The sequence below is a fragment of the Notamacropus eugenii genome, chromosome 2 (assembly GCF_028372415.1).
Source record: "Notamacropus eugenii isolate mMacEug1 chromosome 2, mMacEug1.pri_v2, whole genome shotgun sequence".
NCBI classification, from domain to species: Eukaryota; Metazoa; Chordata; class Mammalia; order Diprotodontia; family Macropodidae; genus Notamacropus; species Notamacropus eugenii.
The window spans coordinates 338,263,541-338,285,247 of NC_092873.1; the positions used below are offsets into that span (position 1 = coordinate 338,263,541).

The following is a 21,707-nucleotide window of genomic DNA, read 5'->3' on the forward strand; positions in this document are numbered from 1 at the left end:
TGTAAGAAAGACAAAGTTATGCAAAAACAACTGCTTGTCAATATATTTCAGGTACAAAAAGCTTTGCCTGGCCAAAATGGTTTGGGAAAAACTGCTTTAAGTTAAAGTACTCCTGAGTTCTCCTGGGTAGAGGTTTGGAGAAGCCATTTGGCCTCAGTTTCTTTTTTCCAGTGAGAAACTGAGGCTGGTATCTAGCCAGCTAAAAGCATATCATAATCAAAGATACTTCTTATAAGAAAGCCAGGGCAGCAGGGCAGGACAGACTGCTCCCTGCCCCTGGGGACAAAGCATAATTGGTGATTCAACTGCTACAGGTGGGAAAGACTATTTACCCCCAATAAAAAGCAGCACTCTTTAAGCCAACAGGACTGCTCTGTTCAAACCAGTTTGACTCTTCTAACTAAGACTTCAGAGCACCTCTGACTACCTCTTCAAGAGTTACTAGGGAAATACTAAATATTGCTGAAAGCGGGGGAAGGGGTGGAAAGAGAGAAGGAGCAGGAGAAAAAATACACAAAGGGATTGTGGGAACTTAAGTTTCTCCAGACATAAAATTTAATACAGGGAAGCAGTTCACAAACTGTGAGAAGCACACACAGTATGATCATTTTTGCAAATGGAGAAACTGTGCCAGATACTGAAACAAAGAAGTTGAACCAATAATAATTTTTTAAAATTCACATCTATTAACTCACTTATTAAAACACTTTTAAGACAAATAACTGTAATAAATAATAATCCTCAAATTTTCTATTACGCAAATACATCATTCAAAAAAACCCTTCAGGCTAAAAAGTTAAAGTGCCTTTTTAAAAAAGTATTTTAACCACTTTGAAAAGATATGAGGCAGTAAATACCAATACTTGGGCCTATACCTCAAGGAGGCAAAAAGACATGAAGGAAAGATCCCATCTGTACAAACATGTTTGTTTCATGGTAGCACTTCTTTGGAAGCAAAAGCCCAGGAATCTACATGGGTGCCTATCAATTGCAGGAATGCCTGAAGAAATCATTATATAAATGTAACAGTAAATAAGAATTCAGAGAAACTTTTTAAGATCAGTATTAACTAAATAAAATGACATCAGCAGAATAAAACCAGAACTCAGATCAGTGGAATGGCCAATCTGGACTTCAGAGGCCTGAAAGTTAAAACATATACCACTCTCCTCTCAGTAGACATAGTCATCCATGACCAACAGTGTTTGTTTTGCTTAACTATACTTTTCTGTACAACGGAGGGCAATGATGGGAACTGATAAGTTATTGCAGTAAGACAGACATAAAGGAAAACAGTGTCTCTTGAGTTATTACTGAAAGCATAACTGACTAAAAGCAGAAAATGAGATGAAAGCAAACTAAACAGAAAAAAGGCACAATATTTTTTTCCCTTTAAATACCAACCTCTTCCTCCCAATGTGTTAACCTTCAGGGGTGGGGAACCTGTTGCCAATCACGTGGCCCTCTAGGTCCTTGGGTGCAGCCTTTTGACTGAGTCCAAGTTTTACAGAACAAATCCTTTTATTAAGGAGATTTGGATTGGATTGTGATTGGATTCAAAGTGCCACACTTGAGGACCTACATTGGCCTCAAGGGCTCAGGTTTCCCACCCCCAACTTATTCAGTTCTTCTAATGCGACCAATACAAAGAATAATTGAAATAGAAGCAACTCAATTGTTTGGTGATAATGGGAGGATCACCACTTTCCTGTTTCTCCTCTTCTAGCTCCTTTCTGGCGGCCAATATCTTTTCATCTGAGAAGCAGCTGGGTATTTGGGCCCAGTTTAGGATTTCTGGTAAAAGTTTGAGGAAGAATGGGGAATTTAATTGATTCTGAATTTTGGATTACCTATTGATTTCATCTACTCTCTCCTTGTCCCATTTAAAAAATGGCTCATACCAGTAACATTTTTGTATTGGCACTGAGCAGTGTGGAAGAAACCCTGGTCCAGCCTCAAGACAGATGGGGACAAGAACCATTACAAGAGACTCAAGTGTCTGGGCATTATGTGAACCAAAAAGTGAATGGCAAATTTCTCCTTTACTTCCTTAATACCAATTATACACACTGAAGAAATATTTAGGTTTTACAAAAACAAAAATCTAAGAGTTGACCTCTAAGGCAGTTCTTGTTCAGCTCTATTTCTCTTGAAACTATAGACCAGTTATTTCCAGTTTCAAAACACAGAATGAAGAAAAGATAATAGGTAACTGATGATAAATACAACTTTTAAAAAATTAGGTCCTCCAATCAGACCTACAAACTATTATCTTTGATGCACATGTAAACACATCACATGTAGCAGAAGCAAAAGTGATACCAATGTTGAAAAGCAGAAGAGTCTCACTAACAAAAGGTCAAATAATTTCCAACAAGTTTTTCCCTACTTAATTGAAAAGGAACTTCAGCGTGCAATTGGAATTACTGTTACTTCAATTTTTAACGCAAGTGCTCTTTACAATCACTAGCGTGGTTAATTTTGTCCCTAGTAACTGGTCTTTCCCCTTCACCAAAAATCACATCATTCTAATTTCATCTAATTCACTCTATCACTTTCTGTTCAATAAATTCAGGTGTACTAAGCATTGATTCAAATGTGCCAACCAGTGCTCTAAGCACTAGGGGAGATAGCAAGTTTAAATAAGCCTTCAAGAAAGGTACTAATAGGGGAATATGACATATACACAGGAAATGAAAATATTAACTAAGGCATAAGAGCATTAGTATTATCCAAAATGATAGTACATCCAAATTGGGGGCGCCAAGGGAATGGGAATGGGTACAGGAGGACAGGTGGTGGACAAAAAGGCCAAGAATTCTAAAAGACTCTAGGAACTCAGTTTCTAGACAGTGTTTCTAACCTGCATCTATTACCTTTTGGATACAGTGGTAAGGAAGTTTTTACATATAGAAATCAAATTCAATTTAGATGAGCTAAATAATAACTGTTGTGATAGAATTCTGTTGAACAATATATTTTAAATAAATGGACTGGGGCTTAGCAAACCTTTATATGGAGATTTTTTTTTTTTGCTGTTGTGTTTGTCTTCATATGATTTTACCTGTAATACCAAGAGTTCAAACCCTTCTCTTTAATTAATGTGAGCTTCCATTTCCTAAAATGGACCAGCCTTTTTCATGTAAATCTGGTTCATTATCCATACACAAAGTACCACTTTCAGTAAGTTTGGCTTAGATATGTGTCCAGAAGATTACTGCTGCAAAGCTTTTCTAATATGTGTTGAATCCTCATATTTTAAGGGATTTTCTTTCATTACTCGTAAAGCTGTTCTGGAAACAGCTGCCTAAGTTTAAAAAAAAAAAATTTTAATTAGGAAAATCCCCCAGAAGCACCATGTAGATCTAGTCCTATACTGAACAATTATTAGATGTTTATATGTCATTAGTAAAATAATATTTAAGTGCCTACTATGTATCAAAGAAAGGCAGAAAGCAAATTGTTTTTCAAGGTACTTAAAACACTCAGAAGTACTTCAAATATTTTAAAGTGAAACTCTTTTCTTGTTTATTTCTCTGAAAAACTGTCACATTTCTTTTGGTTGCTCTTAACAATGTGTATATTTAGTTTAGGTAGCTTTTAAAAACAAGGGGCCTTAAACTTAATCCAGTTATTACCTCTGTATCCCAGGAGTCCTGAAAGACAGGGTTTCTGCTACTCCGTTTGGTCTGGGGGAGATGACTGTCTTCTTCATTGCCATTCCTTCTCCTTTTCCTGAAATTAAATCATTCAGGAAAAAAAATTAGCAAACTATTGACTTTTCAAGTGTAAATAAGAAGACATAAATAATTTTACATCTACCCTCTGAAATGCCCTCCAAAACTTGAATAATTCAATTAAAACTAGGGTAACTTAAGAAATACAACAGTACCACTAGGCACTGATAACAAAAACAGTATCAGTATACAAGCAGCAATAATGAATGAAATTAAGGAGTGTTATTTAGATTCTGTTCTAAGCCTGAAGAAATTTCAAGTAACTACCAGGAATACTGGTAGGATTAAACTGTTAATAACTAAATTATCAATATCTACCTAATTAAGTTCATCTTTTTACAATCCCTGAAATTACAATTCCATGTTAGCTAATTTTACTCCCTTCCATGTGATGGCAGTTAAGCCAGGTGTGGCTGCCAATCACTATTTACCCTTAAAACACTTTACAATAGTACTATGACAAACACTGAAAAGGTTAGACTCTTCTCTTGTTAACCCAATTGCTCAGATTGCTTGTACCAGTTAGTATTATGACATAGTTGTTACTTCACTGGATTATTCTGAAGGGGAAAAAAAACCATTTATGTTTTTCAAGGCTCACTGGTAAAAAGTTTTAAATTCATGTCTGACTCTTCTTAATCAAGTATTCTGGAAGGAATTTAAGTAATCAAAAGAGACAAGAGTATGGATGTACTCTGTACGGGCCACACTTAGAAAAAGGATCTCTACTGGGATTGTAAATAGCTGCTGAAAAACAATAAATTTTAGTAGTCAAAACTTGTCGTGTAGTTTAAGTTAGATTTGCTCTAGAGTCAACCTCTTCCTACTGCAATGAAGAATGATCTAAAGTTCAACTTCTATAGATAGAAAGCCAAAGACTGGGGTGGACAAGTGAAGTCTTCTCAAAGACTATTTAATCTTGGGCATATAGTATGGCCTCCCACTATGGATGCTTGACTTCAGAAATGTGTACAAAAATCCTAAAATAAGGAATAAGAGGCTCTAAGTCCTGAATCTCTCAGTTCCTTGAATTATGTTTTCCCTCTTAAATGTAAACCCTGTTAATACAGATAACGATCTCAATTTCTGCCTGGTCTGGTGGAAACGGATGTTTTCAACTCTGTTACCAATTTTCTGTGGGCCAAGTCTCTTTTAGACTCAGTTATCTAGCTGAAAAATGGAATAATTGTCCCTGTTTTCCTTACTTCCTCTCAAGGGCGCTGTGAAGAATATCACATCGGTACAATTATACTTTGAACTCCTTGGAGGTGGATGCCACACAAAGGTATTGTTATCATTATCATTAAGTGGGTGGGGGAAAAAGTTCAGCTGCCAGATATATAGACCTAAAAACTGCTACCCTTGGCACCTATTAAACTACCAGAGTAAGGGGAAATCTAAGGAACTGCAAGGTAAGCCTAAATCATTTATATCATGGTAAAAAGAAGTTTCAAGTATGAACCAACAATATGTATTTCCCATATGACAGCAGGAGTGGGTTGGAGTGGAGAAATCTTTGGTTGGAAAATTTGAATTTTCAAAAATGAGGGAAGTGTCCCAATAGCAAACCAACACACATAGGAACAGCACTACAGAAACAGAATAGACTTTCACCACTTACAACAGAAAGTACCTTGACTCTATTTATGATAGCATCAAAGCATAGACCTAAAACGACCATCTCTTTATAGATAAGTAGTTTCTATATGGCCCCAATTCAATCCTTGGCCTCTTAGCTTCTCTTTCTGATCAACTACTCATGTATGCTGATCATATGAATTTCAGGTTTTCACTTATCTGGAAGCTGGACCAAATAGAAATATTGTAATTCTAGGAACTGGTTTTGAGGTGGAGAGTGGGAAGGCAAACAGTCATTTGAATAAGTGTTAGCTTATGTTAATTAGGTGTCACTAATGAAAGACAAAAAAAATCCAACTTGCTACTCAATGAAATTTTGACCCTTAGCTGATTATGGATTTCCATTGTGATTTTGGGGCACTTCACCTTTCTGGGCCTCAGTTTTCTCATCTGTAAAATAAGAGAGTAAGGGTATATGATCTCTAAAGTCTCTTCTACTCCTAAAAATCCACACCAACAGAATGACCTGGATTTCAAAACATCTGGATCTTTTTCTATTTCATTCTGTGGCACTTTCCCATCACCCCTCATCTCCAAATAAATATGAGACTGCGCTGCACTGTAGTAGCCACTGAAAATTCTTGATTCTTTTAAGGATTCTCTCTGTATAAAGGTAGTTCAGCAAGGGCAGTAAAAAAGGGAAATAAAAACAACAGAAAGGAGGCAAAAAAAAAAAATCCAACTTGCTCCTCGAGCCTGTCTACCCTAATCACAAACCGAAGAATAAACTCCAGCGTTTGGAGGGAGCCAAGCACTGGGGCTAGACACGGGCGGTGTATGGTGAATGCTACCTACCCCAGGACAGCTGATTCTCTCCTCTTCCCAAAGCTGTCCCAGGATAACACTCCAGCACCTCCCCTTCGTCACATATCTCTCTACCACATGAGAACAACTTCATTGTCGAAGTCTTTCCCCCTTGCAGTGGAAAGCACAACTTCTCGTTCCGACATCAAGCAAACAGGAGGTAACCCCATCCTCCCGGGGGCAACACAACGCCGTAGCCCCCGCTGTGAGACCACAGGGTTAGACTCAGTCTTCCCTAAAGAAGCCAGGGGCCTAACCTGCCGCGGCTCACCTGAATTCCTACCGGGGGAGGAGGGGAGCCAAAGGGGTGCCGAGAGGCTCCCCATTAGTCCCCCTCGGGCGAACTACAGGGCTCCAGCAGCATCGAATCTGTATGCCTCCTCGGCTGCCCCCCGGAGCCCAGCAGCCAGGCGCCAGCACGGACGGACTGACGGACGGAAGGAGCCCGAGCAGGGTCCATCCCCTCCCGGCTCCACGCTCCACCGCTCCCGCCCGCCTCCCGCCGCTTCGGCCTCTCTCCAGGGAAGGGGGGTGGGGGGATCCCTTCTCTCACCTGGGGCGGAGGCGTTCGCTCATGGCAGCTGATAGAGCGGAGCGACGGCACGTCGCCAGGCGGGGAGATCGGCGGGGAGGTCTTCGGTTCAGGCGGCGGTAGCGGCGACCGCCGCCCCCACGCCCTCCCCCTCCGGTCCTACCCCCCACTACCGCCTTCCTCTACGCCGTCGGTGTGGAGTACCCCTCCACAGCACCCGTAGCACCACGACTTCCGGCGTCTCCCCGACACCCCCACTCCCCATACCACAGCCTCTGTAGGCCCGCCCCCTCGCGCTTGCGCAATTGAGTCGACCCGCGAGGCCCCCGCAATCCCACCCACCGGAAGAGGGGGTGTGGCGAGCGGAGAAATTCGATCTTCACCTTTCAGGAAGGGGGGGTGGGGAAGGGGGAGGGAGGAAGGTAGGTCCTCGTATGTAGGTGTCCGCGATTTTCGCCTGTTTTCCTCCTGATAATTACAGACACAATTCACATCCCCAAGTTACAGAGAGACAAGAAATCCATAAGGTCGATATAAAAATATTGGCGTCAAATTAGGGGTGCGTTTTGGAAAAGGAAAGCTCACAGCTATCCGGCAGTTGAAGAGACAGACGACGAGGGAGGTGGCCTTTTCTGGGGTCCTTTGAGGAGCAGCTGGAGGTAGAAAATGGAGCATCCCCAAAGAGGGCGTGCTCTGGGCTTTGCTGAACTCCCCGGAGTAGAGGTGGGGGGCTCTTAAAGTGAAAATCTGAGTTGTGAAGAGCCCCCCAAGAGGGAGAGCCGGCAGTGGAAGCCGTGCTCCGAGATGGGCACTGCCTAAGAGCGGGGGGCTGGGAGCCGGCCTGGCCTCTGAGCTGTCCCGGAACGTTAACCTTCGCCTTCCTTGGGGTTTACAGCCGAGGAAGGGAATGGGTCCGGGCTCTGAAAATACCCAAACCCCTGCCCAGCCGCCGAGCAGGATACCTGCAGCACAGGGTCTCCCGAGGGCCGTAGGCTTTAGGACTGGAAGGAGCTCGAGGTCGTTGTACATTCTGGGGAAACCGAGGCCCAGAGAGGTAACGTGGCCTGCTCAGTGTAACACAGCCAGCGCGGTTCTCCAGTGCTCCCTAGCTTTTTTCCATCACATCTGCTGCTTGTGCCCCTCCTCCCCCTTTCCTTCCTATCGATAGATGTAGAGGAGTCTAGGGGAAGGAAAAGAGACTCCCCGAAGAAACCAGAAGTTCAGGAACCACGTGGTGAGGAGAAGAAAGAAATAGGGGCTAAGGGAATGTAGATGTCGGGAAGGGAAAGAAAACAAAACGGGAAAAGAGAAGGATTTCTCCCTGAGGATGGACATACTGGCAGCGTGAATTTCAGAACTGGAAGAGACCTTAGAAATAATATGCTTCGACTCTTCTTATAGATACAGAAACTGATTGAGATCCCAGAAAATAAAAACCATTTACTCAAGGTCATATATAGTTAGTGACCAATTGGGAAGAAATAGGAATATCTCGACTTCTGACCCCATTCTCCACACTTAGTTTACCGAATAATAATGAAGATCATTTTCAAAATTGGCTGGGTTGTGTGTACACATACACTTGTCTAGTTTTTTTAATCACACAAAATTGACTCAGATTTCTCAAGCTTATAGAAAGATTTATTTTTCTTTTCATCATTTGTCACTAAATCCCATTTAGTTTTTCTTTATATTTACATGTTTATACTTTATTCTTCTGTTGGGAAGCAACACAGTGGATACAAATTTATTGCTTGAAATAGTTTTAGATCATGGTTTGAGTCTTAGCTCTGCAACTTAGTTTTATAGACTTTGGCAAGTAGCTACTGAGACTCAGTTTTCTAATCTTTAAAATGAAATTATTATTTGCCTAACAAGTTTGTTGGAGCCAAGATTATTTCCTGACCATAGAATACTATCTATTTTATTGTTTTTGTTTACCTAATCAATCTTTGAATTAGTAAAAAGTATGGTCTCTGGAACAAAGAAATTGATAATCTCCTTTTTCTGTTAATAACAATTGATATAAAGTGCAGTTCATGTTACCTTTTGCCATTTGTTATATTTAAGAGATACTAAAGGATTTGTTTACTGCCCAGTTTGACAATACAAATTCTAGCAAAGATTTTTGTGGTCTAGCATAGTTTTGTCAGGTTAAATCTCTGGAGTATACATATAGATCAGCATGTAGATCCCATTTTAGGAAATGTATTTACAAGTTGGTATGGATTCTAAGGAAGAGTGATGAAAAGACTGGAAACAGTATGTAAAAGGAACTGAGAATGTTTATTCTGGAAAAGAAAAGACCTGATTTCTATCTGTAGGACATAAGAGTTTGTCATGTGTCAGAGGAATTCGAATTTTCTGCTTAGTCTCAGAAGGTAGAACTTATACTGTCTCTAGATGGAAACGTAAGGGAGGACAGTTAACAATTCAAGTTGTCTAAAAATGGAATAGGATAGGTTGTTAAAGCCCCTTTGCAGGAATTGTTCAGGTAAATTGTAGGTGACTACTTAAGAATAGTGGTAATCCTGACATTTGTCAGAGATGTTATAAAGAGGGTTCTTACTTCAGGTAAAACCCTGAACTAGGTGGTCTTAGACGTCCCTTCCAACTCTCAGTTCTTAATGGCTCTAATTAACTTTTTCTTAAGTGTTCATCCACTGACAAGTTTTAGTGCTAAATTTACTTTATGATGGGAGAATTATAGCTTTAACTTTTATAGAGATCCACAAAATATTTTGTTGTGAATTTTTGGTCTACCTCTTGCGTGTTTCTGTTGTTCATCTAGTCTTCCTTTCCCATATTTTGTCCACATATCCTGCATTTTTCACTTCTGCTGACGACTAGCCCAGTTGGTTTTTTTTTTTTTAACCTTCATAGGCAGTATAGCATATCTTATCTCCCTCATGACCTGGTATAATTCTTCTATTCTCTCCAAAACATTCCTTTCTTATTCTTTGTCATCTGTTGTCTCTTTTCCTTCCAGTTTTTACTATATGCTTCCCTCCCATCTTTGTGTAAACCTGCCATATGCCTTCTTTCTCATTGCCTTGTGTTTTAATGACCAACCTTATTATTAGCCTCTTATTTATATTCTTAAGTTTCATTGTTCCATGATCCTTTTTTCTTTCTACCTTTATTTCTTCTTACCCTTCCCCTCAGCTCCCTCACCATGTTCATTGCCATCTTGTTTTTGGTTTTACATCCTCTTTCAGCACCTTTCTTATACTACTTATGGAACAGCTAGGTGGTGCAGTAGATAGAGCACCAGTGCAGGAATCAAGAGGACCTAAGTTCAAATCTCACCTCAGACACTTGACATTCACTAGCTGTGTGACCTTGGGCAAGTCACTTAACCCCAATTGCCTCACCCTGGGCCATCTCCAGTCATCCTGATGAATATCTGGTCACTGGATCCAGATGGCTCAGGAGGAGAAAGTGAGGCTGGTGACCTTGCACAGCCCTCCCTCACTCAAAACAAAGTCCAGTGCAAGTCATGTCATCATTTCTCTGATGTCATGGTCTTGTTTGAAAATGAAGGACGAACACAACAACGTAATTTATCATGTAGTGTAACTCAGGTCTCCTGATTGCCATTCCAGTACTTTATATCATGCTGCCCTATAATTCTAGGGCACACTTCTCCTTTCTACCTTGAATGATGAAATTATGGTGCTTATTAAAAGGTTTCATGTGCATTTATGTAAATATGAATAGTTACTAAGAAAGTTTGTTATGTTAGCATTCAATGTTTTAAATAAAACCTTTAATTTTTCTTAAAACCTTAACGTTCACCTGGTATCTGCTGGTGTGCTTCAGTGGTTAATGATTAATCCCATATTTAGCTTGTGTTTTAAATCTTTTCCTCTTTCTTCTTTATTCATCTATTTATTTGTTAGTTTAAGATTGTTATCCTCTCTTTTCTCTCTAAAGGACTTAGTATTTTACTGAAGGTAGAACTCAGGGTTGACAAGGAAATTCTCTTAATTCTCTTCTGTAGGTGATGATCCCCATAAGACCTCAGGAGAAATTATAAAATTCCTCACTGAGGTTGGAGACAGAGGCTTGAGTTTATTTTTAAAGCAAAAACTATCCCATTAGCTTATTTTCTACCTTCACAAAAATTTGAAATGAAGAGTCATTAAATCCCAACTCATTTCCTTGATGTTTAAGATGAGTATGAATGGGCACTGTAATGAACAGGTGGAAAGGAGGTTTATTTCCTTTATAACAATATGTTACATTTATGTTTCAGGAAGATGGCAGACATCTTACCTGAAATGGAGCTGTGTCCCAACTGTAAGAAACAATTTAAACGATTAAAGTCTCATTTACCTTACTGTAAAAAGGTAAGAGCCAGTCTTCCTTTTAATTCAGACATTACTCATTCCAATGCAGTTTTATTCCAAGCCCCAAAATCAAAGGAGCTACAGAAAGAATTAGCAAAAGCCGATGATGAGGAAACACGTAAAAAAAGTCAAAGTAAAAGAAGAAACACTAACCTTATGAAGGTTAGACTACATAGTGCTGAGTTAGAAACAAGAACTGATATGCAGACAAGTGAGGATGTGAAGAAGCAAATTAAAATTACCCCCCATCCAAAAAGGGTTGTGTTTCTGGCTGAGAATGGACATATGCTTTCTGCAGCAAAAAAATATTCCAAAGCAAAATTGACAAAATCTTTACCTAAATTGGGGCAAGACAAGAGCAAAAACCCTTCAGAAATTTTGGGGACGAGCCCTTCTAAACAGTCTTCTACCAATGAAGATAAAAAACATTTTTCAAGCTTGCTAAGTGATTTCAGAATTGAGCACCCAGGACAGAAACTGTTGACAGAGACATTAGACTTGCCTTTCAGTATTTATGAGAGTTTTCCAAGTCTTGATAGGAGTCAGAATCCTTATGCAACTCTGCAAAGCGATGAGAGAGGCCTCAAAGCTAAGAACCCCATTTCAGGAGCTTTACACACTGTCAATAACTCTGAAACCCAGAGAAGAATCACAGGATCACTCTTCGCAGCCAATTATGTAAACTCTTCATTGTACAAGATACTTCAGACTGGAGGAATGGAGAATCGTCACATCAAACACAGAGCAAAGAAAAAAGAGTTTCACTTTGGGTTAGAGGCAGCTGGAAAAGGTAGTTGGAATAAAGGATTTGAAGGTAATAAATCACCAGAGGTAGAGATATCAAAATCAAATTACATGAGAGATGGCCCTAGAAAACAAGTTAATAACAATGACTTAGCCACAGAAAGGAAACGTCACCATGACAATCTGAATTCGCCTTTGTTACCTTCACGAAAGCTAGCTCATGAAGAGGCTCTCTCTTTGGCAGATTTAGGTAACCAAAGCCTCTCTGCTTTGGTTTTAAAATATCTACAAGAAGAGGAAGGTGGGTACAAGGCTCCAGTCATTCCAGCTAAGCCAGTGGAGAATAAGAAACCAGTATCTTTAGAACCAGACCCTGAACCCAAGACTTGGGCAACCCAATCTGACTGTCATCTGCTGCCTTTAAACCTAACCTGGCATTGTGCTCCTAAAAACTTGACCAGTGGTCATGTTGAAGCAACTGGCAATAAAAGCCTACCTACATCTTTGGGGCTAGAGTGGTTTCCAGAACTCTATCCTGGGTATCTGCATCTAGGAATGTTAGCAGGGAGACCTCAGAAGGGGAATATTGAGCTCCAAAAACCTCACCACGATATCCCAGAAGAAAGCAGCTTTTTAAAAGGTAAACAAGTATTCCATTTTCAAATATTTAACTCTCCTGAAGGTCTCTTTATAGATGCATATGGCTGCTAAAATTTTGAATTCCTATTAATATTTGTACTAACTTTACCCCTTTCCATAGTGACAGCCTAGGTGCCTGACGGAACTACCATTGCCCCTTAAATGGTAGTCCTCCTGTGCCGATTTTCTAGGGGCCAAGACTTTGGTAACATCAAAAGGAAATGAGAAGGAAGAGTAAGTCCTGGGTGTGTAATATGAATGTGGAGAATATGGATTTGGAGGAGGGATTTGATGCCAGGGATTTGGGCATCTAACCATAGAGAACTTGGGTAAAAAAAAGGTACAGAGGACTTCTATTCCACCTGACCTTGGTCAGTCAGCCTTTTCTGAGGCAGAGACTTCTTATTTCTTCCTTTATCATAGTCAGCCCACAAGTAGGCACAGCCACCTGGAAGAGCTGGATATAGGACTGATGAACTAGTCAAGATAACTAGATAACAACTCCTCACTTATTACAGTTGGTCCTTTTCATCGAGCTGTGCCTTTAGAAATGGGACCTAACTCTACAGTTATAATCAATAGAGTTTCTTGGTTTTCCTTAAAAGGACCCTTGTACCAGGTCCTGATCAGAAGCTTCAAAGCATTGTCCATTGTATAAATAGATTCTTCATTGGTGTTCTCAGATGCCTCAGTGTTTAATTTTGTCAGGAAATTTTGGGGGACCTTTAATAGGTTTGAAACTCAAGTTAACTCTTATAACTTGGTATAAAAGGGGGAAGAAGGGTTCAGCTTGGAGACAGGAGACCTGAGTTGGAATCCTAGCTCCCATACTTATTTCACAAGAGACCTTGGACAATAACTTCTCATAACTTCAGTTTCTTCATAAGATAGGGATAATATTTACATGCTGCCCCCTCATAAAGTTGTTGTGTGGAGAGGAAAACAACTTTATATGCCTTAAGTTCTATGTAGAGATGAACTGTCATTATTGCTCTTGCTTCTTAGGAATATCAAAGTGTTCTTTTCTCATGAGTTTTCTGCGTTTTAGTATACGAGACGAATGTCTCCATAATGATGTTTTATTATTAAGGAAGACTAATAGCTGATTCTGTCATTGTTTATCACCTTCCTGAGGTTTTCCCTTAGGACCTACTGATATTAAGGATTTTTATATAACCCATCTCTTGAACTCTTGGTCTCAGACTCTCCCTCTCTTAAAAACTATGTTGTTGATAATACCACTCTTTTACATTTGATTAGCATTTTATAGCTTTTTACATAAATTACCATTCTGATCATGAAATTATCCCCACGAGACAGGCAGGACCAGTTGTATTCCTATTTTATAGATAAGGAAACGTGTAGAAAAGTGAAATTATTTGCCCCAGGTCATGTAGCGCATGATACTGGAGTTAAGACTAGAACACAGGTCTCATTACTACCAAGTCCTTTCTATTTTATAACACTATATAGTAAGTACAGTATGATACTTTACATATAACAGGGAAAGGGACTCTTTTTTGTGAGTTCTAGCTCTTGTTAAGGTTCTACTGGTAGTTTTACCAATCAGGGTTGTTGTGATGATGAAATGAGATAACTGTAAAGTGCTTAGCACAATGCCCAGCACATAGAAAGTGCTATGTAAATGTTAGCTGTTATTTTATTATCATTATCTAGTTTCCTTTTTAGGTGAAGGTCTTTCTGCTCAGTCTTGGCAATTGTATTGGAATAGAGATGACCTGTTTAAACATCTCAGGAGGTAGAAAATTCTTTACTTAAAGCTCATAAATACAGTGACTAGTGATTGCATGTCTTAACTTTTTTCATCGGCTGCATTCACCAAAGCAGGTCAGGTAGCCAATACTGTGAGATTAAATGTGTTATGAACAGATAAGATTATTCCTCTAAGCCCCAGTTCAGATCTTTATTAAGAACTCAAAGTAGAGGGCTAAAACGATATACTATCTTCACTAATTAGAGGTCTATAAATATCCAAAACTGTTGAGCTAAAATCTCATACATACTTTTGAGAAGACTCATCAGATGCTTTTCATCAATGTGTATCCCCATTCCTACACACTTTCAATGTGGGGATATTGCTTATAGTTTGATCTCTAAAAAAAACATCAAGTTTTTCCATTGATACTAACTTTCTTTTATGTCTGATTCTTAGGTCATCTCAATAGTTTCTGATATTGGCTCTGAGATGGCTGTGGTTGGCTTTGGGGCCATCACAGCAGACTCTTATGTTTTTGGATCAAAGTTGAGAGATATGGGCGTTCCAAGGATCTTGGGCTCTGGTGAAAAGTCAGAAACTGTGTCAGCAGCCATTAGGGGCTACTCCCAAATAACCAATATCTTCAAAGATTCTGGGACTTCACTTTGATTTATAGTTGGTTTAGAATGCAGCGCTGACCCATGGAGGTTATTGATAGTGATCACTATCTCCTCCATAATCCAAGTTACTTTGTTTAGGATATCTGCAAGGGTTAGAAACATCTCTCTGGGGTAATAGAGCTGGGTTCTCTGGAGGCCTGGTCAATCCAAAAGGCTAATGTTGATTCCTTGGGTATTATTGTTCAGAAATGATAACAACCAAGGACAGCGTATGTCAAATAAGAAGAGATCTTTGAGATATAGCCATGCGTAGGGAGCAGGAGATGATAAACTGGCAAAAGAGACTATGAAGAGTAGTCATACAGGAAGAGAGAGCAGTTTCTGTGGAGGAGTGGGGTTGGAATGTTAAGAGGTTGGGAGCTAGAACTGCAGAGAGTAGATAATTCCACCTAGGAGCAATCAGGCCTATTGGGTTATAAGGGACTAAATGAAACTAGATTTTGTGATTCTGCCAAGTTAGTATCTTACTGGGGTTAGGGAATTACAGAAACCTGTTCCTGCAATTTTGATGAATGACAAAAGGTCATTTTTGGTAAATGAAAGAAGATTCTTCTGGTTCTAGAAAAATAGGAGTTGGTTTGCATAGGCTTGGACATAGAGAAGTGGACTTGGTTGTAGTAGGGTCACAGACCAGGTTTCGGGGAGAAGAGCCAGGCAGAGCCCAGGGACCATTCTCTGAAGTTCAGAAAAAAAGGAATTTTCATATATTTAAAACATTTAATAGAAAGGCAGGTCTTAGGAAAAAAAACCAGTTGTCTAAGGCTCAAGATAAAAGGAAGATTCAGAGGGAATATGCATGTTTCTGAGATTTTTCAACAGGAATAGATTTTCTAAAGATCAAGGAAATGCTTCCAGGAAAGACTCCTGGATCCAAAGGAATTTTGAGGGCTGGTTTTAGAGTCCAGGGGACCCAGGTTTCCAGACTTTAGGATATATAGGTGACTTCTTGGAACCTAATTGATACCAGGACTAGGGTCCAGGTAGTATAGCTAGAACAAGGTTATCAGGCTTCAGACTCTGAGGGAAGAGATTCCTAGTTCATTGTGGCATTGCTAAGACTCCTAGAGTCCTATTTAAGAAAAAAAATCACTGGAGGAGAGATCAGGCCAGTGATGGGGAACTAGGGGTTCAGGCCAGGCCTTTATTTCCAACTGCAGGTCAGCCAGGCCACTTAGAATAGTAGTATGTTGATGCTGGTTTGCACACTTAATGTATGCATGTTGCTTTGAATGGAATCTAGAGAAAAGACTCAAATGCCAAGACCAAGACTTGAATGTCCATGGGATAAAACAGGCCAAGTGCATCGGTGATGAGAAAGTGTGACAGTTCTGTATTGTCCAGAAAGGGTGAGCATGTTGCAGAGTTTTAAAAGACCACCAGAGTTTGGGCTGGGATGGGAGGGATGGATGGAAGGCAGGTTCTTGGTAAACAGGCAGGGTGTGGCATCCAGGAGTTTAGAGCAGGATCAGAATTCAGTTTGGGGGAATGGTCTGTGTTATACTATATAACACTATCTTGCTTAAATGACACCAATTAGCAGTAGTGGTTATGAAAGTGGAAATGGGGTCCATAGTTGGACTTGAGTAGGCAAATCTGATTGAAAGATATCTGGATATCTTTGTGGAACTTTTAGGATATTTAGGATTTTCAGGATGTTTGTGGAATTTTACAACACGGTGGTTTCTCTTCCTACATTATTTTTCTTCCGCGAAAAAACCATTTTCCCCCAAGGTTGAGGAATATCCTTTTTTCTTTCCATTTAAGATCTTTTTCTCATCTGGCTAGTTTTCATTTCTATCATTTCTTGAAGCCCCTGATAGCTCTCTTCATTATGATTTTTGATGACAACTTGTTCTAGCTTAGCAGTTTTCATCTTCCCTGTAAAGGTCTTTAGAGATATCACACTGTACCCTATTGAGTTAATTTACTATGATGACAACTATGAGGACAATGCTGGATCATAGGGTAATGGGGGAGAACACTTTCTACTCATTTCATGTGTTTAGAAAGGGTGTGGGACAACATTGAACAGATTCAGGAACTTTTCAAAGTCAACACACCTGCATTATTCACATATGAAATATGGGCAGGAAATAATTGCTGGTTTGAGTTCCAGATGGAAATAAGATAGAGAAAGTAATGGTTGCTAATTAATAACTAGTGAGAGTGAAATAACTCAGATGTGTGGAAAATAAAATGACTATTACTATTTCTTCATGCTGTAGTGCAAAGGAGCAATATCGTTTTAGGTAAAATGTTGATTACAGTGTTGGTTCTTGCCTCTGATACTTACAAACTCTATGACCCTGGCAAGTTACTTCATCTCTCTGTAGCTCAGGCAACTCCATAGGACTTGATAGGTCAGAGAACCCAAGATGGAATCCTGGCTGTGCCTGGGTGACTGCTTGGTCAAGTCACTTAACATCTGGACCTCAGTTCTTCATCTTTAAAATAAAAAGGATGATCTGAGATGATTGTTCAGGTCCCTTCCAACTCTAAATGTTTGATCTACTAAGAAGTGGAGAGGTTGCCTGGTGCTCAGTTAGTTGAAGCTCTAGCAAAAAGGGTCTGTATAGTATGAGAACAAAGACCTGAGTGGCTTTGTGATGGGACAGATGAGGGGAATAGAGCTTTGGGTATCTAGGTACTGAGAATATGCAACAGAGACCATGGGGAGCAGACAGATTATAAAGTTAGATAACCATGGTTTGGGCAATATTGGAAAGAATGAACAGCAAGTAGGTACTTAGTTGGTGGAAGGAGTTCCTTATGTGGACACTCAAGCTCTCTCTCTCTCTCTCTCTCTCTCTCTCTCTCTCTCTCTCTCTCTCTCTCTCTCTCTCTCTCTCTCTCTCTCTGTCTCTCCACATATATATATATATATATATATATATATTCAATATTTGTGTGTGTATGAGTATATATATATACTGTAGATATGTAGATACACATGTTTGTACATGTGTGTGTTCATATACACGTGTATATATAGATATGTGTGTGATATTATAAAGGATACACATGAAGAAGTAACTGAGCACTGCATGTGCATCAGCTAACTTAAGAATTATGAACTTCCAGGGGAGCTAGGCTACACAGTGGATAGACTGGAGTCAGGAGGACCTGAGTTCAAATCCCACCTCAGACACTTAATAGCTGTGTGACTCTGAGCCAAGTCACTTAACTTCGATTGCCTAAAAAAAATAATTATGAACTTCCTTAACAGACCAAGGTGAATTGTCATAATTCTTGAGGGCTGCAGACTGTTGAAGATTCTTCTGATTGAAAAGAGCTTTGTATCAGGGTTTACATGACAGATGTGCATGCAGTATGTTGCCCAGAATCATGACTTTTCTGTAGCCCATTCTGGGGAATTTTCACCGCTAAAGATACTAAACTGTCCCTCTCCTAGGAAGATTTGGTAGGAGGAGAGGGTAAAACTAGATGGTAAGGACAAAGTGGGTGAAATTGGATGACATATTACAGTAAATTCTGTTTGCATTTATAGCTCCTCATTTGGAAAGAAGTCTGAGGGATGTAAAGATTGGAAAGCTTTCATCTTGGCTTACAATCTCCAACTTCTCTTTAGTGGGACTTCTGGGAAAAGTACAAAAAGGTGAGACCAGATTGATGATGATTCAGTTGCTGGGTTTGGATGATTTTACAAACTTTCTTTAGAAATCTCTATAGATTTGTGATATCTCTACCACTGGGTTTGTCATTTTATAAGAACCTGACCCTATCTCTCTATCTCCTGTTGGTTATGAATTAGCTTGAAAACATATGTAATAGATACCTATTGAGAATCCCAGACCTCTTACTATATAATGATGTTTTCCCATGAAATAGTTAGCCTCATCTCCTAATGAAGGATAAAACTGCTTTGGCAAAGGTAAGTTTATAACCTTTCTGGGCATTTGAAGGAAATAGATTAATTGTTCTTTAAGGTCCCTCTGAGAGAAATTTATGGAGTTATATTTTCATCTCCCTGACCAATAATCTGAGAGAAAAGACCTTGAAAAATAAGTCCCAGAATTAGAGTTCACTAACAACTAGACTCATGCTTCTTTTTAAACAGCTTGGATTAAATACCCAAAATATATCAGCCTGAAGAAGGGTAGCGCCGGTGGCATCACCATGCTCTTTGCTGGATACTGGGTCCTTTGCTACAGCTGGAGTTTCAAGCACCTGAGTAAGACTTCTGGCTTTTGGGCTTGAATTACAGACCCTTAAATGATGGTAAAATATATTAGGGATTGACTCTTCTTTTGCTTTACCAAGTAATGCCCTGTGCTTCTGACCTTTCATTTTCCACAAAGTTTATGCAGACAAAGTGCCTTTGCCTCTCAGTATTCTAATATTGCTCATGTGGCCTCTCCCATTTGCCATGTACACAACTGCACTTCCCCACTTATTTAGGTCCTTTGATAAATAAACCTTGAGTCCTCTACGAAAAAGTAATCTTCTCACCCTAAGGGAAGTAGTAGTCATTTCAGGCTTCATATTTGGACATAGATAAATGAATGTTCCTTTGTAGATCTAGACTGAGTCCAGACTAGGGGCTAAAAGCAGAACCCTCTAGGCAACCAGTCCTGAGACTTGAGTATGGCTCCAGACTACAAGTCAGAAAAGTCAGACATAGTAACCATTTGAAGGCCTAGTTAAGTCAGTCTGACATCTAACCCAACATATTCTTTGTAAGCCTGGTATTTCCTACTATCAAGCTTCCTAACTTTGACAACACATTCCTCCCCCCTCCCCTTTTTCTTCCTGTTGGAGGGAGCCTACGAAGGAAAGGCACCAGGAACAAAGTATCATTTGAGCTTTTGACTTCATGAGCTGTTTGGGGTCTAGGCTGAAAGAAAAACTTAATCCGTGACTTTGAGTCTCAACTTGTACAAAAAGACTTTACTTCATTTTATGCTCAATAATTGTTGCCTCTCAAACCTTACTTCTTTTTCTCTTCTCTAACCAAAGAGTTGCAACGTTGGCGCAAGAACCACTGATCTGGATACCATGTATCATGTCAAGAGTTCTTCTGATAGACTGAGAGAGACATAGTAAGAACCACTGCAGTTTATGTAAAAGCTTAAAATTTCATTTGGGAATAGGGGAGGAGGAACAGTAAAGTTCCTGAAGTATATTAAAATATTAGTGCTACATGTATAATCAGTATCAAATTGCTTGCCTTTACAGGAGAGGGGAGGGAGAGAATTTGGAACTCAAAATTTTAAAAAAGGGAATGTTAAAAATTGTTTTTACATGTAATTGGAAAAAATTAATAAAATACAATTTTTAAAAACAATTAGTGCTATAGGAATATTATTCTCATTGCTAGGATATTAGTAGTTGGAAATTAATGAAAAGAAAAAATAGTCAAACTGAATTTGTGCCTGATCACACAGACTGCCTTCCTTGGCCTGCCTGAATGGAGGGTGTGGAGTAGGAAGTAATAAGTATTCATTTTATTACTTTGGTGCACTGTGTTACAGTTAACCTGTGTGTTGGAGTCTTAGTTTTAAAAGGAAGAACAGATAAATTGCAACTCCATCCCCCTACTAGGCCTTAGCCAGGTAAATAGATGCTTTCCCCTTGAATTTGGTTCAGCTCTAGACCACTGGTACCAGTCCCTTCCATATTTCTGTATGAGGTTTCCATATTAGGAAGACTTTATAGCTATCTTCTCTAGAGCAGGAATTTCTGAAATAATGTTTAAGGGAAGTAATTTGGAACCCTCATTTTCCCATCTATATAATTTATGTGCTCTAGTCCTTTACTTTCTCTCACATTAGAGTAATGCTATTATACCGTCCTTTCTCTAGCACCTTTCCATTGACTTATATAATCCAACGACAATGTTAAAAACTTTACCTTGTCCTAGATCCAACATTTGTATTTTTCAAAAGGATCTTCTTAAAGAATGCCATTTTCTGGCACTATAAGGCTAAAGAAAAAAAAATCACAACATGTAATCATCTATCTGAACATATAACCAGCTGTATTAGGAAACTCCACTTAGCTCACAGCTAAGATATTAAATGTCATTTTTAAACCTTCGAGAGAAAGACTGACTACTAAACTCAAGTGCCTAGCTATGAATGTTACAGTAGAAGTCTGTCAATAGTAAAAAGACCATAGCAGTTTCAGGATACTCTGGTTCACATGATCTGTTAGAGAGTATGTGTGTTAGGTAGTTGCCTCTCTCTAACAGCTCATATCTTTGAGGAAGGAGTGTCCACATCAGTTTGCTAGTACTTTGTTTTTAAAGAAAATGAACCCACATCTAATTGATGCCATTGAAAGTTTTTCAGTAAGTAGCCAGTTTTCATTAGCACAGATGTGACACATTAAGTTGATAAAAATAAAGTTGCTTTGAGTCTAAGTGAGAACTTTGTACTCTTCCTTCCACCCATTCTCTTGTAATCCATTCACATCTTCAACGTCCACTACAGAGAGCTTAGGTCCATCTCTACCCTCACTCACATGCTATGTGCCTGTAGATGTCTCTCTTTGGAGGACTGGTCATTACCTCACATTCAGCATGTCTGAATAACTCATTTCTTTCACTTTCCACACCTCCATGTCAATCCCCTTATCTCCATCCATACCATCATTGATGCAATCATGAAGACTCTACATCTATGTTAATTCTTCCCTATATCAAGTTATATACCTAGTGTATAATATTTCTGGCTCCAAGGATAACTAAGTTATTTCAAAGGGAAAATCCTTTCCGTCCACACTACTCTCATACAAGTCCAGACCTTTATCTTATGCCTGGATTGTTATTGCAGCCTGATTGCTCTCCCTGTTGCCGTTCTCCTTCCTCTCAAATCCATCTTGCACATGTCCCTCTAAAATTCT

The 21,707-nt window shown here is 39.5% G+C and overlaps 2 protein-coding genes across 10 annotated transcripts in view; one reads left to right on the forward strand and one right to left on the reverse strand.

The window, feature by feature from the left end:
• Nucleotides 1-7,062, reverse strand: part of VCF1 (VCP nuclear cofactor family member 1) — a 24,430-nt gene extending 17,368 nt beyond the window's left edge. Inside the window, exons 1-2 of one of the 3 annotated variants that reach the window (XM_072645567.1) lie at nucleotides 6,733-7,062; nucleotides 3,639-3,735 (exon numbers count right to left, since the gene is read on the reverse strand). In XM_072645567.1, coding sequence (XP_072501668.1) covers nucleotides 3,639-3,735; nucleotides 6,733-6,755 — 120 coding nt within the window. In that variant the 5' untranslated portion in view covers nucleotides 6,756-7,062. Of the gene's footprint in view, nucleotides 1-3,638; nucleotides 3,736-4,055; nucleotides 4,170-6,732 lie in introns of those variants that run through there. The other 2 variants (XM_072645565.1, XM_072645566.1) reach the window with 2 other exon arrangements.
• Nucleotides 4,954-20,148, forward strand: MTNAP1 (mitochondrial nucleoid associated protein 1). 7 transcript variants are annotated; one of them, XM_072645562.1, is made up of 5 exons: nucleotides 4,954-5,022; nucleotides 10,970-12,447; nucleotides 18,352-18,459; nucleotides 18,922-19,035; nucleotides 19,821-20,148. In XM_072645562.1, exons 2-5 carry the CDS (start codon nucleotides 10,974-10,976, stop codon nucleotides 19,847-19,849), a joined length of 1,725 nt encoding a protein of 574 aa, XP_072501663.1. In that variant the 5' UTR covers nucleotides 4,954-5,022; nucleotides 10,970-10,973; the 3' UTR covers nucleotides 19,850-20,148. The 7 variants fall into 7 exon arrangements, with proteins under 7 accessions (XP_072501663.1, XP_072501661.1, XP_072501660.1 ...); XM_072645560.1 differs by lacking the exon at nucleotides 4,954-5,022 and adding an exon at nucleotides 7,335-7,765; XM_072645559.1 differs by lacking the exon at nucleotides 4,954-5,022 and adding an exon at nucleotides 7,340-7,765 and having other exon boundaries at nucleotides 10,974-12,447; nucleotides 18,922-19,082.
• The last annotated feature ends 1,559 nt before the right edge of the window (nucleotides 20,149-21,707 follow it).